General features: G+C 52.2%; 8 protein-coding genes across 8 annotated transcripts; 4 read left to right on the plus strand and 4 right to left on the minus strand.

Annotated features, from left to right (window-relative positions):
- Positions 1 to 210: 210 nt before the first annotated feature.
- J4E93_009134 (uncharacterized protein) lies at positions 211 to 673 on the plus strand (the record flags this gene model as incomplete). The annotated part of the gene is made up of 2 exons (XM_049347028.1): positions 211 to 446; positions 529 to 673. The coding sequence occupies 2 exons, from the start codon at positions 211 to 213 to the stop codon at positions 671 to 673; spliced, it is 381 nt and encodes a 126-aa protein (XP_049195983.1).
- Positions 674 to 2,925: 2,252 nt separating this feature from the next.
- J4E93_009135 (uncharacterized protein) lies at positions 2,926 to 3,135 on the minus strand (the record flags this gene model as incomplete). Its single annotated transcript, XM_049347029.1, has 2 exons — positions 2,926 to 3,100; positions 3,131 to 3,135. The coding sequence occupies 2 exons, from the start codon at positions 3,133 to 3,135 to the stop codon at positions 2,926 to 2,928; spliced, it is 180 nt and encodes a 59-aa protein (XP_049195984.1).
- A 338-nt stretch (positions 3,136 to 3,473) lies between these two features.
- On the minus strand, positions 3,474 to 4,335 carry J4E93_009136 (uncharacterized protein; the record flags this gene model as incomplete). Its single annotated transcript, XM_049347030.1, has 2 exons — positions 3,474 to 4,264; positions 4,329 to 4,335. 2 exons carry the CDS (start codon positions 4,333 to 4,335, stop codon positions 3,474 to 3,476), a joined length of 798 nt encoding a protein of 265 aa, XP_049195985.1.
- A 1,293-nt stretch (positions 4,336 to 5,628) lies between these two features.
- Positions 5,629 to 6,156, minus strand: J4E93_009137 (uncharacterized protein; the record flags this gene model as incomplete). Its single annotated transcript, XM_049347031.1, has 2 exons — positions 5,629 to 6,114; positions 6,148 to 6,156. 2 exons carry the CDS (start codon positions 6,154 to 6,156, stop codon positions 5,629 to 5,631), a joined length of 495 nt encoding a protein of 164 aa, XP_049195986.1.
- A 607-nt stretch (positions 6,157 to 6,763) lies between these two features.
- J4E93_009138 (uncharacterized protein) lies at positions 6,764 to 7,597 on the plus strand (the record flags this gene model as incomplete). Its single annotated transcript, XM_049347032.1, has 2 exons — positions 6,764 to 6,944; positions 7,002 to 7,597. 2 exons carry the CDS (start codon positions 6,764 to 6,766, stop codon positions 7,595 to 7,597), a joined length of 777 nt encoding a protein of 258 aa, XP_049195987.1.
- Positions 7,598 to 7,812: 215 nt separating this feature from the next.
- Positions 7,813 to 8,577, minus strand: J4E93_009139 (uncharacterized protein; the record flags this gene model as incomplete). The annotated part of the gene is made up of 1 exon (XM_049347033.1): positions 7,813 to 8,577. One exon carries the CDS (start codon positions 8,575 to 8,577, stop codon positions 7,813 to 7,815), a length of 765 nt encoding a protein of 254 aa, XP_049195988.1.
- An 832-nt stretch (positions 8,578 to 9,409) lies between these two features.
- J4E93_009140 (uncharacterized protein) lies at positions 9,410 to 11,335 on the plus strand (the record flags this gene model as incomplete). Its single annotated transcript, XM_049347034.1, has 6 exons — positions 9,410 to 9,673; positions 9,744 to 9,866; positions 9,944 to 10,364; positions 10,414 to 10,571; positions 10,619 to 10,768; positions 10,823 to 11,335. 6 exons carry the CDS (start codon positions 9,410 to 9,412, stop codon positions 11,333 to 11,335), a joined length of 1,629 nt encoding a protein of 542 aa, XP_049195989.1.
- Positions 11,336 to 12,271: 936 nt separating this feature from the next.
- J4E93_009141 (uncharacterized protein) lies at positions 12,272 to 16,103 on the plus strand (the record flags this gene model as incomplete). The annotated part of the gene is made up of 3 exons (XM_049347035.1): positions 12,272 to 12,486; positions 12,556 to 14,972; positions 15,022 to 16,103. 3 exons carry the CDS (start codon positions 12,272 to 12,274, stop codon positions 16,101 to 16,103), a joined length of 3,714 nt encoding a protein of 1,237 aa, XP_049195990.1.
- Between the last annotated feature and the right edge of the window lie 128 nt (positions 16,104 to 16,231).

Below are 16,231 nucleotides of genomic sequence, written 5' to 3' on the forward strand. Positions count from 1 at the left end.
GCGTCATACATCATCATTGCTAGCTGAAATGTGCAATCGCGTCATGCGTCATTTGCTTTTGCATACCTCGGTCTCTTCTAGACTTTTGCTTCCTTACACCCACCTACCTTGATTCTGAGCATCACATCGATTCAATTGACACATACACAACCTCACCTTCACTCACCACCTACTTAATACACCGCTCGAGGCTCGACGACCCAAGCCACCATGTTCCGCAACAGCATGATCCGGTCCACAAGGACCCTACGCCTCACCGCCCCATCCGCACGTCCTTTCTCCCTCTCGACCTCAAGACGCGTCGAGCAATACCCCAATAACCTAAGCACCAACTCAAAGACCAAGACGGACAAATACGACAGCGATAGCCCGCACGCGGTACAAGAGAAGGTCAAGCAGGGCGACACACACAACGTCCAGGAGAGCAATGCAAAGGCAGGCATAGAGTGAGTGGTTTCCAGCAACATACATACGGGGACGGAAGGCAACGAACGTGGCTTATCGCAACATACGGCTAATACCATGAAGCAGCGCACAAAAAGAGGGCAGCGGTGGTCATGCGACTGAAGGAAAGGACTCTGCTGGTGGGAAGGAGAAGGCGAAGAAAGAGTTCCCCGAGGCGCCCGACCCAGCTATTGGTATGCAGGATGAGAGGGGTGGACGAGGTGGTTAAATGTGCCTAGGCGTGCCGGGGTACGATGTAGTCTTCGAGCGTGTGTGCCTACGCTTGTCGATAAGTCTGCTCATCTGATCTATGAAGCGCTCGCGAAAAGGTCAATAACCCCTGCGGCTTTGCTCGAACGCTTCGCAGATCAGATGAGTATATTTGTTGACACGCGTAGGTACATACAAAGAAATCGCATTGGAGGACGAGGCTAGAACGAAGGCAGAGCATGTTGCTCGAACTCTAGGAATCGACATAATACGAAGAGATATTGCCAAGTCTGCGGATCCTACCATGGTGGCTTGTTCGTGTGAAGTATCGGACAACTACAAGATGCATCACTGCCATTCAGAATCGGATACTGATACTGATCCGGCGATTCTCGCCGTACTATCCGCTGTATGTTTCGTCGCTTCGCACATTCCAAACAGTTCGCAAGGGACGAATAAAGGAAAGTCCATGCGGCCCACCCAAAGACCTACCAGACGATACGAACATGAAAGAAACCACGACTAACCAACACAGGAAATGCGCTCGCAACTCCATCATTCACTGTAGGTAGATAAATACTCAGGTCATCGTGCCAGTTGAAATAGTCCAGCACAGCGACCCATCAGCTCCATCGAACCACACTCACACTTCTCTACACGAATCTACTCCACTCCACCGAAGAAAGCACTCAACCAACTACAATCATCATGAAGTTCTCAACCCTCTTCCTCGTAACCCTCACCACCGTCGCGACCGCGACCCCCATCTCCTCCCTCGAGCTAGCAGAACGCCAGATCATGACGGACAACCCAACCAACATCTGCGGAACATGTGCTCTCGTCATCGACCTCTACTCCAAGGTAAGCTTCTTGATCACAACTCCTGTTCATCGATACCACTCCATGCTTGTAACCCAAATGTTTCAAGACCCTGCCACTTACCCACCTACTCCACACCTACAAACAACCCATTCTGACAATCTTTCGATAGGTAAACCACTGCCTCCCCAATGAGATAAGGAAGAAACAGGGCGCTTGTTACGATGAACAGGTGTGCAAGGCTGTTAAGAAGAATCTGCTGTGCAAGGGCGCTTGCGGGTATTCGTGTATGGGGGTGTGATGTAAACTCCTCACCATGAATGCCAACTACATGACAAAACACCATTCTAACTATTTTTCCTTCCATAGATGAACCACTGCATCCCCAATGAAGTAAAGCATAAACGAGGTGCTTGTTACGACAAGTCTGTGTGTACGGCTGTTAAGGGGAATTTACTGTGCAAGGGCGCTTGTGGATATACGTGTGTGGGGGTGTGATGGGTTGGCTGTGGTACAAAGAGTGGTACGTGTGCGATTGGGGTAGCTTATAGGGGACGCGCGAGGGACTAGTTTGTTAAACCTGGTGTCGTGGTTGGATGAACTGGGCAGATGGGTATCTAGGGTGGGTGATAGTGATAGTGATAGGGATGTGACGAAGATGTGTTAACGGATTGTTTGTTACTTTCTTCCGCTCGCTTGGATACAACTTTCCTGTTACCTTTCATCTACGCTCCCTGATCTACAAGCCTGCTTCCCTTCATATCCCCCTTCTAGTCCCAGTCTTCAAGAATTCATCGTCGTGAACATGGCTCGTCTCGCAGTCGTAACAACCCTGTTCTTTGCGTTTATGACATTCGTTGTCGCGCACCCACTCGCCGCAACCCCTCATCTCGACCAGTCAATTCCGAATCCTCCGTCTTTCCCACCCATTTACTACAAACAACCGGTCGCGAATGCCCCTAGGCATGAGGCGCACACATGCAGATATCATGCCGGGTATAACTGCTGAAGTGGGTCTCAAAGTGTTCCGATGCCAGGTAAGGATATAGCATGGCGCAGTAGAGAGACAATAACGGGAAATGAGCTGATGTCAACACAGTGATGTTGCGACAGTGCTATTCGGCGTACTTGAGAGGACGAGTGCGGAGTTCGCGGGCAGGACTCTTGGTGCATGGATGAGTGGCTTTTGGGTGTTGTGGCTTCGACTAGATCGGCTGATGTTGGGGATGAAGGACTGTAACATGTCGAATCTACACCTGACACTGACAGATCCGCATGACTATGAAGAGATGACAGAAATGGAAAGATTACCGACCCATGTCCTCTTCTGTTGTAGACACAAAGGCTGCCGTGTTATTTCAGATCTATGATAGTCACTGTAGATGATGACATCCTGAACATGCTCCCGATACATTGAGATACCGGTTCTTCTGCATCAAATCCCCCCACCCTTCACTCCCGCAGTACCTTAGTGACCCTCAGATCGACGCCGAAGTTGTAGTTCTTGTCAAAAGCCAGACCAAAGTCTCGATCCGGGGTGATGTTCTCGATGGAGGAATCCACAAGCTCCAGGTCAAAGTTCTGAACCATGGCCGCGATAGTGAGGTACAACTCGGCGTACGCGAGACTAGAATCCGTTAGTATGGCTTCACCGTACGACATGACATGACGTCTTACTTGATGCCGAGGCAAGCCCGGCTGCCCTTCGAGAAGGTTACGAGATACTTGTCGAGATATTCTCCGCGGGCTTTGGCTTCGATCCACCGCTCGGGTCGGAAGATATGAGGATCTGGGAATACGTCGGGGTGGTTGTTGAGTAGATACGGGGATGCGCCGATGATGGTCTTGGTAGTGTTAGACAATTGAAGCTCCAGAGCGAGTGTCATACTTACACCAGATGGGATGAGCAGGTCCTTGTAGGGCATAGGCTCAACGACCACGCGTGGAAAGCGGCCTGTGAAGCAACACTGGAAGCGGAGAGACTCGTTGATGACGGCTGTCTAGTCCGTGTTAGGCGGTACGACCGAGTGTGGCGATCGACTTACCAGATACGGCAGAGCCTCGAGCTCAGTCAAAGTCGACGTAGAGTGGGACTCAAGCTCCGCTCGCAGCTTCGCCAATATCCCGGGATACGTGAGCAAGTAGCACATCGCACAAGTCAGAAATCGAGCTGTAGTATCCACACCAGCGAACAAGATAAGCGTGCCCTCATCCTTCAACCGTTGCAGCGTCTTCTCTTCTTCAGGGACTTTAGAGCTGAGTAGCGCATCGAATATTGTCCTAGGCTTGGCTGGCTCCACTCCTTCTTGGCTCTTCTTCAGCGCTTCGATGGAGTATCTCGTGATTCGGTTATCAAAGTCCAACCAGCTGATGATAGACGGGTTAATACGGGTGATCAACCAGGCCGGAATACGCATCAGAACCGCATCCATGGCCGGGAAGAATTTGCGCAGGTTTAACGTCAACGCTACGCCTTTGACGTCTCGCTGGAGCTCACACGGTAATCCAGGCTTATCGAGGTCGCCGAAACTCTCTCCGTACGCGTAGTGCGAGATGATGTCAACCGCGAGGCTGCCAAACATGAGATGTCCGATGAGTGTCTCTTCTGTACGATAGGCCTGTTTCATCAGCATGACCAGCTTATCGACTTTTGACTGGACAACATTCTCGAGATCCGAGATAGACTTCTTGGAGAACATGTTGGCAATGTAACCCCGACGTTGTCGGTGCAGGTCGTGGTCTTTGGTGGAGACCACAGACGTAGCTACGGTTTGTGAGAGCTCGGGGTGCTCTGCAGAGGTAGAGGTACGAAATCAGTGTATGTCTCACATGCACTTTGTACAGTCAAAACTTACTGTTCATTTTCCGTCCAGCGCCTGAGTATACCTCGGTGTAGAAGAAGGGATCATTCAACGAGAGATGGTCTGGGTTAACTCGTACCAGAGGGCCTGCGTGTTATCAGCCAATGTTTTTTGTGCAAAATGCGTCTCGTCGCCAATACTTACCATATTTCTCATGCATTTGGATGACCTTTTTGAGATACTGCCCACCTTGCAGGACATCGTAGTAGAACTCCGCCAGATATGACGCCGTCGCCCACCACGGACCGGGAAAGTGAGCCAATGGGTGAAAGAAGACATTGTAGATAACCTTGCTGGACCAGTACGTCAAGGCAAGTGTGAACAAGCCTGTGACTACGTTGAGTAGATCAAGCTCCATATTCGAGGCCAATCGGCAGCCGTTGTGATCGCGTGAGTGTTTGAGGAGCTAAGGAGGACACACAAGGTGCTCAACGTGCGTGGTCGAAAGAATGGTAGATAAAGATTTTGGGGGTTACACGGCAATCACGCGGCAAGACTGCGCCACATCCGAAAATGGAAGGGCCCTCCCTTCACTGCTCCTTTCCAGCCCTGCGTTTGCGTATGCGCACGGCTATTTTCTCCTTCGGTCGCACCAGTCCAAAAGCCGACTCTCGCAACTCAGGCATCGCTGCATCGATCGAATCCGGATCGCATAGCTGTATCTCGAACTCGTTGAATAGAACAGCCATAGTCGCTGCTTGTATGGCTCTGGAATAATGGCTAGCGAGGTCGAACGCCATCTTGTCACCGATTGCAGGAACCAACAGCTCGAGATTTTCGGCGTCAAATCTCGCCTCATTCATGCTACCGCGGCTCTTTCGCTGACCCCGTGCCTGTGAAGTGTCTTTTTCAATGACCAAGAAGCGCTCAGCCCAGAAATCCTCCAATGGTGTTTCGACAGTGCGTGGCCGCGCCTTTGCCCACACTTTCGTGTTCAGTGCCAAATCTCGCGAAAACGAAATTCCATTGCAATCTTTGGGAAGTATCCACTCGCTGTCAAGAGCAACATCAGCCCTTGGGATAGATATCCTATACTTTGCCACGCGAAGACGGCTGACCTCTGCCTGCAGAGACTGAAAGAGGGGCCTAGCTAGAATCCCATTCACATCATACGCGGCCGCTTTTGCCGGCTTGCTTGCGGAGGCCATCGCAGTGATTTGTTCGGCTAGGTATGGTTTGCGTAGCGATTCGATCGTGGTCCAAATGGCGCAAGGGACCAATTCCACATTCGAGCTATAAGCAGGTCAGCACGACTGTGCGAGCCACGGTATTATAGTTTCACGGAGCATGCCTACTAGTGCAATACGTCTAACATCTCCGCGATTCTTGCCTCAGAAGGTAGCTGGCTGCTCGCAATCATGTCATCAAGTTCTTGGATGAACTTCGAACCCCTATGCTCATCCAGATCTGCGTCGTTAGGTCCAGTCTTCGCGAACTCGGTGCCACTGTGATTGACTTTCAGCCACTTTTCGACGCCCTGCCATAGCCGGTCGAGCGACTCCTTGTAAGGTGGGGTCCTGTACAAATCATCTGTTGATAGGAAACCTTGCATAGCTTCTTCGAATTTCCAGTAGTCTTTAATGAGGCCAGGATACTGCTTGAGGATGGCGGAGCCAAAGAGCAATTCCACAGAGCACCTTGTAAGGACTTGCTCGAGGAACGACCAGACGTCTTCTATCTGGGTCCAGCTGCTGACTTGAAACATCTTATCGTTCATGTTACGCGACAAGATATCGGTATACAGGTTGGTCATGGTGGCCAGCGAGCTGCCTTCCAGATACTTGCATGTTGTCACGCCACGCTCAAAGCTGACATCTCGCATGTGGGCAGCGGCGTCGTCATACTTCTTCTCAAGGTCTTTGCGAGAGAGTACAATTACTTCGTGCATATTCCTCCTTGTGATGACTGGCCTACATGCTTGCATGGCCTTCTTCACATGTTCCGGGTCTCGAAGAACGGCGAAATTCAAGACGAGGAACGGCGCGAACCGTCCATATTCTTCACTAAGATGTGTCAGTACTTTCCAACCACTACCAAAAATGGGATTTACATCAGCTTCGCGAAGTACTTCTGCGTTCCATTGAACACGAAGCCGAGATAATGGGAAGCTATTAGAACAGAGTAGGGAATCGATGGTGGTAATTTCCCGGACGACTCCTTGTCCTTCACGACTGAGTAAAAAATGGATGTTGTAAGATAGTAAGTCAAAGCAGGTGCGATGATCAGGAGGGCGAGTATGAGTACGAGGAGCAACATTGCGGCTGTGATGGAGATGGGATGGATCAAGGTACCTCCAGGGCTAGGTGAGATTTGACGAGCGCGCTATCTAAATGGGGTAACGTCCGATTTTCACGCGTCGCGCTAGTCCCCGCGATCCAATGCACATGTCCGCAATGATGGTCATCGCAAACCCACCCCACACTCTCACAATGGACCGACGCGTGCCAAATGCGAGGTCGAAACAAGGCACTGTCGTTGAGCAGAAACAAAGATTCCTCCAGACCAGGAAACACATCCTATCGCGTCCAATACCGCCATCAGAACGGTTACGCACTCTTGCGCAAGATGGTGGCATTGAACTCAGTGTTATGAAAGGCGTGCTTGATAAAGGTATACAGTCGCCTCACTCATGTGCTCTACGCATCAGCACTAATGACCACCGAACAGTCAATCGCGACCTCAAACAACACTCCCGCAAAGTCTACAGCCGTCAAATGATCGAGCACGTCGTCGAGCAAATAGACATCCTATACTGGGACTCCGGCGCGCAACACGCCGACGACGACAACGAAGACGCGCACACTTCCTCCTCTCTACCCGAAAACGACGCGCACACGCTCTACCAAAACGACGACCTGACCCTCGACGAGAACATCGCAAAGCTCCCAACCACATGGCCCGACCGCGACGCTGAAATAACTCAAGACGAATACCTCTCCTCCGTCTCCCGCCTCCAAGAACTCTCTGCACACCGGCAAACGCTTCAGAACCGGCTCGAATCGTATCGCACACTGCTTTCGCTGCTAGAACCGTACCGCAACCCCAAAGAGAACATACAGCCGAATCTGGTGTGGAAGGATGCGCCGCTTGCGTCGGAGCTGGCAAAGACGCGCACGTTGGCGATACGAGTTGCGGCGCGTGTGGAGGAGAAGTTTGGGGATGTGCAGGTTCCTTCTACGGCGGAGGATGAGGAGGATGTTGATATGGAGGGGCTGGATAATGAAGGGAGGCGGAAAGTGGATGCGGTGCTGGCCAGTTGGTAGTATTGGCCGACCTTCCTCAGTTTGGTGTTTGGAGTACACTTTGGCGTTTAGATATGATACCCCAGATTTATCCCCTCATACATTAGCATACAACGTTTACAAAAAGAAATCGGTTTCGCGAAGCTATTGCTACAGCAAAGACACTTCCGCCCGCTTGCAGCAGCCCGCCAAAACATCCCTCACAACTACAAGCTACCTATAAAATCATCGGGTAGCTATGACTTAACCCCCACCTTCCCCCTCTCCTCAACCGTCCTCGCAATCTCATCTCCCACCTCCGATCCCAACGCCCTAAATCCCTCAACCACACCTTTCTGATCTCCAACCCCCATCTCCTGACTCATCTTCCACTTTCCCCCCAAATCCATTATCTCAATCTGCACCCCAATAATCGCCTTCTTCAATATCTCAATATAACTCGACGGCGCATCGTCAACCTGCCACGGCTTCTCTTCGTAGCCCATAATCCCTTTCTCGGACTGGAGCGACAGGTCTCGGATTTGTTTGTCGAGGAAAGAGCCCGTGGCAGGGTGTTTGGTGTCGTGGTAAATGGTGGCTCGGCCGTAGACTTGGACGGCGGAGTAGTTCCACGTGGGCACTACTTTTCCGGTCGCGGGCTTGGTTTCTGTGTAGAATTTGGGGGTTACGTAGTGGTGCGCTGGGCCGTTGAAAAGTACCATGATGTCGCGTGAGAGAGTCTGGACTGGCTGGTCTGTGTCGGAGTTGGTTTGCGATTTGAGATGTTCGATTAGGACTTTGGCTTGGGGGTTGGCGCGGGCGATATGGCCGCGGAGGACGCCGAGATGGGTCGAGTCGGCTTTGGGTTGTTCGGTGTCTAGGACCCAGGGGACGTGACTCGATTGGAGGAAGGGAAATGATCTGGATTCAATGGCTGTGGTGAAGATGCCTAGTGGGTTTGCGCGGATGAACTGGTGAAGTTTGGCAACATCTGCCTCAGCATGAACGGCGCGAAGATACATCGTGGGTGGCTACAGGTTGTTAATATCGTTAACTTGGAAATACTGAAGCGTTGGCAATGTCGGTTTTGTTGATTATGGATGGCCTTAGGAAGTAAGTTCGTTTGAGAGTATTTAAGGTCTCTTCTGTGATATACATGTGTTGGGCTTTCCATACATAGACATTCTCATTGCGTTATAGGGCGTGGAAAGAACGACATAGCGTCTACAGCGTGTATCCCAAAGTCCTAGCTAAATATTGTTTGATGATACGGAAACGTGAGAGCTAGAGCGCGAACACAAAAGGACGAAGCGTGTCTATCCGCTCTTTGCCGGTCAAGTGCTCAGCGGTGAACATACCCATGTTGGGAATACTTTCTATTCTGAGAAGTTTAGATGAGTTGAACACATTCAGTATGCGATAGCGACAACCTGGTCGTGTTGTGCACTCAGTACTGCAACCAGTGGAGCTTGCCTGGGTGTGATCCAAGTGACGTCATGCAGCCGTCAATAGTACAACGCGGCACGTTATACGGCGTCCTGTCTCGTGAATTGACCGGGTCTTTTCGAAACTTTACTGACAGCTCGTCTATGAGACCTCAGTACATCTAGCATCGTAGATGTCGAGAAGCGAAATACCGAGCCGTGTTGTCGGAAATGCTCCGCACAGAAGGTGGGGTTGAGTCCTGATGCGGTAGGCGCAAGCGACTATCCTGATAAACGCAGTACGTATGAGCGTTATCATCGCCCTTTAGTCCGGCGCCAGTATCGCTACAGGTGTCTCTCTGAGCATTAGACAGACTGTACTTCCTACCAAACTTCTGTCATTGCCGCAAACAGCGTACGCACATCGACAATGAGTTCTGACTGGGAGCAGCTTGCTGCCGACAAACGAAAGCGCATTGCCGAGTCCATTCCCTCAGAGTGGCTGATCCGAACACCTCCGAGCGACAACAATGTGTTTGCGTATCCAAAGGAATCAGGCCTGCTTTCTGCAAAAGAAATCGAGATTACCGAATCAGCGGCGACTGACCTTGTTGCACAATTGGCGCAGGGCAAGCTGAAATCGGTCGATGTCACGCTTGCGTTTTGTAAAAGAGCTGCTCTAGCACAGCAACTGGTGAGATGCGTTTGATGATAGGTACAGGTGCATCGACTAACGAGGCTCATAGACGAACTGTGTACATGAGTTCTTCCCCGAAGAGGCTCTCGCACAGGCCCGTGGGCTGGATGAGTATTATGCTAAGCATAACAAGCCCAGTGGTCCTCTGCATGGACTTCCCATCTCACTGAAAGATCAGCTACGGATCAAGGTATGAAGCGGTTCTCTTCCTATCTGTGCTGCTTTACCTGCCTAAGCACTCACTTCACAACTGACACGCTCGATCAGGGAAAAGAGACATCAATGGGTTACGTCTCCTGGTTAGGAAAGTACGACGAAGAAGACTCCCTCCTCACGGCACTCCTTCGCAAAGCTGGTGCCGTCTTTTACGTCAAGACAAGTGTCCCGCAAACATTGATGGTTTGCGAAACCGTCAACAACATCATCGGCAGAACGACAAACCCACGCAACAAGAACTGGTCGTGCGGCGGAAGTTCAGGTGGTGAAGGAGCTATGATCGGCATTCGCGGAGGCGTCATTGGTGTTGGCACCGACATTGGCGGCTCGATTAGGATCCCATCGGCTTTCAACTTCTTGTATGGAATTCGTCCGAGTCATGGTCGTATGCCGTATGCGAAGATGGCGAACAGTATGGAGGGACAGGAGACTATTCATAGTGTCGTTGGACCCATTGCGCACTCGGCAGCCGGTAAGTGGATTGAGGCCAACTCATGTCCAAAGCTAGGCTGACTTCACAGACCTGAGGCTGTTTCTCACTTCGGTACTCCAACAAGAGCCCTGGAACTACGATTCTAAAGTTGTCCCAATGCCTTGGCGATCTGACCTCGAGGATGCTGTCAAAGCAAAGCTGAGTTCGTCTGGTCTTACCATCGGATACTATAATTGTGACGGCAACGTGAGTCTCACAGACATATAGCATGATCGCGTTCGCTAAAAGTACAGGTCCTCCCACATCCTCCGGTACTGCGCGGGATTGAGCAGGTAGTTGATGTCTTGAAACAAAACAAACACAAAGTCGTGCCATGGACTCCCTACAAGCACGACTTTGCCCATGATCTCGCTAACAAGATTTATGGCGCAGATGGTAGCACGGTAAGATCCTCGCAATTGGCCTTACTCAGTTTCGCATAGCTAATCATTCAACAGGACGTGATGAGGGACATCAAAGCTTCCGGAGAGCCACCCATCCCCAACATCAAAGAACTCCTCAACCCGGATATCCAAAAAGCCGACTTGAACGATGTATGGGACATCCATCTGCAAAAGTGGGACTACCAGATGCAGTATCTGTCCAAATGGCGAGAGGTCGAGGCTGAACTTGGATGCGAGCTTGACTGTATAGTCGGCCCCATCAGTCCAACAGCTGCCATCCGACACAACCAGTTCAAGTACTATGGCTATGCGTCTGCCATTAACTTGCTTGACTTTACAAGCGTCGTCGTTCCTGTCACTTTTGCGGATAGCAAGGTCGATGGCAAGCGGGCGGATTACAAGCCATTGAGTGACTTGGATGCGAGTGTTCAGGCGGAATACGAGCCTGATGCTTATCACGGCGCGCCGGTTGCTGTTCAAGTGATTGGCAAGAAATTGAGCGAGGAGAAGACGTTGGCGATTGCGGAGGAGATTGGGAGGTTGTTGGGTAACGTGGTGACGCCGTGAAAGATAGTCGAATACAGATGTACTGTTAACTGGTATCAATTCCAAGGTTGGGATCACATCAAGCACGTGCCTTCGCATCTACGTACCTCCAGGACGGGCATCCCATTAAAGTACCATGCCACTACAGAGGTGCTGTACACACACAAAGACAAAAGAAAAGGTGCAAGTGTCAAGACGAATACTGGAAGTCTTCAGGATAGTGCAAGCTATGGGCGTGTGTGATCCACACATGTGGCGTGAGTGTTGAAAGTTCGGCCAATTGAGTCAAGGGCTTGGCGTGCGCCTCAGTGTGGCGCTGGCGCGTAGCTCTTCATAGAAGGTGGGAACAGCCTGGCGCGTGCGCGGTCTAATACGGCAATACGGAGCGAATTCCTGGTAGCAGAACGTCATCGAGTACGGGGAGGATGCTCAGATCGGGTCCATGCATGTGCCTCAATCTTAATGCTCCTTACCCACAGAGACGGGTCGCGGACGACAGACAGTGTTGACAAAGGTGTTGTTCTGTTACATGCAGCAAAACCACTGTGTCGCTGTCAGCCTCAAAGAGAAAGGGCCTAGGCCAAACGGCTGTCTGTAGTTTCAGATTAAAGACCAGGCCAGCGGTTGTTTGGCTCAAACGGCGGGCGGTTGGCGTAGTAGCGCGCCCACCAGCGCCAGTGACGCCGCCAAGCCCCCGACTGACCGCGTATCAGGGAATGCGAGGCTTGAAACACGTCGCCGTGTGCGCCATGCCAGTCACCTCCAAGTCCATAATGAACCCTCTCTTTGACGTTCTCATTCACACCCTCTGTGCGACTCTACTCCCCTAATAATTTATCTGCAACCGCAAACCACCGCGGCTGCTCTTCCCTGCCCTTCTTCCATGGCCATCTGCGCTTAAGACAGGGGTTCCGATTCACAACTTGACCGCATACGCGACCTGCACCGCTCTGAGCCATGTCCGACCCCAACAAGCCATCGCCAGAGTCGCGGCGGAACCAGAGCATCGAGAACTTCGCCGCGTCGCTCTCCACCGCCGCTGCCATCTTCGGCATCCAGATTGTTGTTTTCTTGATTCTGAGTGGCAACTGGAAGCTGCACAAAGGCGCCTCCAAGAAAAAGACCAAGGACGATGCAGACCAGGCCGACAAGGCGGCGGCGCGACAGAGTCTGTTCCACAAGATATAGTATGCGACGCACGCTTCCCTGCCTACATATCCCCATGTGCTAACCATTGCCAGCTACTACAAGACCGCCTTCGTCCCCGTAGCCAAGCGCATCGCAGCGCCCACGACCGCTATCGACTCATTCCGCAATGTCTTCACCATCAGCGACAAGGAGCTCATCCGCGTCGCCGGTGTCGATGGCTACCTCTTCCTCCAGTACCTGCAGCTCCTGCTCCGCATCTTCATACCCATGGCCCTCATCATCCTGCCTGTCCTCCTGCCTATAAACCGAAAGGGCGACGAGCCTGGTGTCTCGGGCTTGGACTCCTTCGCCTGGCCCAACGTCGCCTTCCCGAACAAGAGACATCGCCTGTGGGCGCACTGTGTCATTGCCGTATCCGTTGTATGCTGGGTGTGCTTCAATTTCTACCTGGCACTGAGGCAGTTCGTGCGCCTCAGGCAGACCGTTCTTACCAGGCCCGAGCATCGCATCCGCGCATCTGCCACCACTATTCTCGTGCAAAGCATTCCCGAGAAGTGGCTCACGGTCCCCGCTCTCGACGCCCTCTACGATGTTTTCCCCGGCGGCATCAAGGATATCTGGATAAACCGCAACTATGACGATCTCATGGACAAGGTCGACGAGCGAACCAAGGTCGCAAGAGCTCTCGAATCGGCCGAGACGAATCTCATCATCACATGCACCAAGAAGCACAAGAAGATGGAGGAGAAGGCTGCCAAAGAAGCTGGAAAGAAGAAGTCCAAGAAGGAAAAGAAGCACGACGAGGCGATGCAGAACCACGCAATCAACCAGGAGACTCACGAGCAGGGTGTGGACGCCGGTAACCCCCACGAGATCGAGCAACAGCTGCAAAAGGTCCTACAAGAGTCTGCGTCGTCCTCATCCTCTTCTTCACGCTCAACTTCACCTGATCGCAAGCGCGGCGTGAATATGAATCCTCTGCCGTTTTTGGGAGAAGGCATGCACGCTGTGGGTAAAGGCTTCCGCGATGTCGGCCAGGGTGTGGATCGCTTCAACAAGAACGTCTACGGTGGAATGCGAGGTGTTTTCGGTGGAAAGTCCCGTCAGGCTGGCCAAGCTAGGAACCCTGAGCAAGTGCAGCCAAGTTTCGACGGCAGCGATGAGGTTCCGGCATCGTCACCCACATCTGCCGACTACCACCAAAGGGCCGCTAGCAGCGACACCCACACCCCGTTGGCGACCAAAGAGAAGTACGACTCTGAAGGTACCGTGACAGAGCCCAACTCTCCACAGACGAATTTGAAAGCACCCGCAGCCGGGACGGACACCAAAGAAGACAGCCCTGTACAACCTGCATGGAAGCACCCACTCAACAAGCTCAAGGCCATGTACGTCGGTCATGGTGACTTCATAAGCCCAAGTCCATTCGTGAAAGAGGGAGAAGAGCTACCATTAGAGGTCAAGGATGCCAGTAAGATCAAGTACGACCTATCAGGCTTGTACGACGAGTCTATGGAAGAGGACGGCGAGGACGCTCTCTGGAGAAAATACATGAAGCCAAAGGACCGAGAAACGATGCGTTTGCCCATCTTGAACTTCTCGTGGTGGCCGTCGCTGCCTCTGATTGGCAAGAAGGTGGACACCATCTACCATTGCCGCAAGGAGCTTGCCCGCCTCAACGCTGAGATTGCCGACGACCAGGCTCACCCAGAGCGCTTCCCACTGATGAACTCGGCATTTATTCAATTTAACCACCAGGTTGCTGCACACATGGCCTGTCAGTCACTGAGTCACCACATTCCCCGGCAAATGAACCCACGAACCGTCGAGGTTAACCCCAACTACGTCATCTGGGACAACTTGACCATGAAGTGGTGGGAGCGCTACCTACGCATGTTTGGAGTTATTCTACTCATCGTCGGACTTATCATCTTCTGGGGTATTCCCGTCAGTTTTACAGGAGCTCTGTCCCAAGTCGACTCTCTGACCGAAACATTGCCATGGCTTGGATTCATCAATGATGCTCCCGACTGGGTCGTTAGTCTGATTCAGGGTGTGTTGCCACCAGCCTTCTTGGCCATTCTCTTCGCTATCCTGCCCCTACTCCTGCGCTTCCTGGCTGGTCTTACTGGTACGACAACGTTCGGTGAACGCGAGCTGCTCGTGCAGAACTTCTACTTCGCCTTCGTCTTTGTCCAACTGTTCCTGGTTGTTTCCATCTCTACCGGTATCACTTCGACCATCGACGATCTGCTCAACGATCCCCTCAGTGTCCCCCAGACATTGGCGCAGAACCTCCCAAAGGCCGCCAACTACTTCTTCTCTTACATGATTCTGCAAGCGCTGAGTATCAGTTCCGGTACTCTGCTGCAAATTGGTGCTGTCGTTGTCATCATCTTCCTCCGTTTCTTGGACACCACACCGCGCGAGAAGGTTTCAAGGGTGTTGCAAAGACCGGGTATCAACTGGGGTACCATGATCCCGGTCTATACCAACTTTGCCGCTATTGGTAAGTTTGTCTATCGAGATAAAACTTTACACAAACTAACGATATCCAGGTCTCATCTACTCTGTCGTCGCGCCCTTGATCCTCATCATGATGTTGATCACCTTCAGTCTCTTCTGGTTCACCTACAGGTACCAGATGATTTACGTCAGCTACGCCAAGGCTGAAACCAACGGTCTCATCTTCCCGAAGGCGGTCAACCAGCTGTTTACTGGACTCTACTTCCTCGAGCTCTGCATGATCGGTTTGTTTTTCCTGCAGGAAGACGAGCAGGGGAGGCAATCGTGTTTCCCTCAAGCTATTATCATGATCATCATTATGATCTTCACTGTGCTTTACCAGGTCGTGCTGAACAGAGCGTTCGGGCCTCTCTTCACGTACTTGCCAATCACATTCGAAGACGAGGCGGTCATGCGAGATGAAGAGTGGCAACGGGCACAGGCCAGCAAGTGGGAACGGGAGGATGAACACCAAGGTCTTATGTCTCAGGAAGACGCACAGCGGACAGCCGAGGAGCGCGAACGAGCCCACCTAGACGAACAAAACCGCCTCGAGGAAAGGAAGGAACGCGAGGCAGCCTACGGCCCCGGATCATACGAGCTCACCAACCTGGATGGTAACATGCCACCTGCCGGCTACGAGCAGTCACCCCGACCCGACAACCGCCCGCGCAACTCCAGCTGGGCGGACCGCTCTCAGCGCTCCCGTCGCAGTTCCAAATCGCGCTCGCAATCCCACCACAAGAAGCGCAAGGACCCTCTAGACATAATGACCAACGCCCTCAAGAAAGGTCTCGACGACGTCGCAAAGCCCATCCGCGACGCAGAGGCACAAGTCCTACCCGCCAGCAACCTCTTCGACGAAGTCGACGACGAGCTCGCCGACATTGAGCCTGAAGCCCGCCAGAAGCTCATCAAGCGCTCTTTCCAACATCCCGCGACCCGCGCTATCCAGCCCGCCGTTTGGATCCCGCATGATGACCTGGGTGTTGCTAAGGACGAGATCCAGCGTACTAGTGCGTTTACCAAGCGCGTGTGGATCACGAGTGTGAACGCGCGGTTGGATGCGATTGGCAGTGTTATTTACAGGGGATTACCGCCAGATCGGGATCCGTTTGAGAACATTGAGGTTTAGACGGGTAGTTGTTCAGAACGATGGGAGGTGGACTTGTTGTATCATCATTGTAGGGGCTGTTTTCTTTTCTCTTTCATGTTAGCCGTTCGCGGCACCTTTTATAGCATACAAGCATAGCGTGGAGTTTC

The sequence above is a fragment of the Alternaria ventricosa genome, assembly GCF_023758065.1.
Source record: "Alternaria ventricosa strain BMP 2768 chromosome Unknown scaffold_19, whole genome shotgun sequence".
Lineage (NCBI taxonomy): Eukaryota > Fungi > Ascomycota > Dothideomycetes > Pleosporales > Pleosporaceae > Alternaria > Alternaria ventricosa.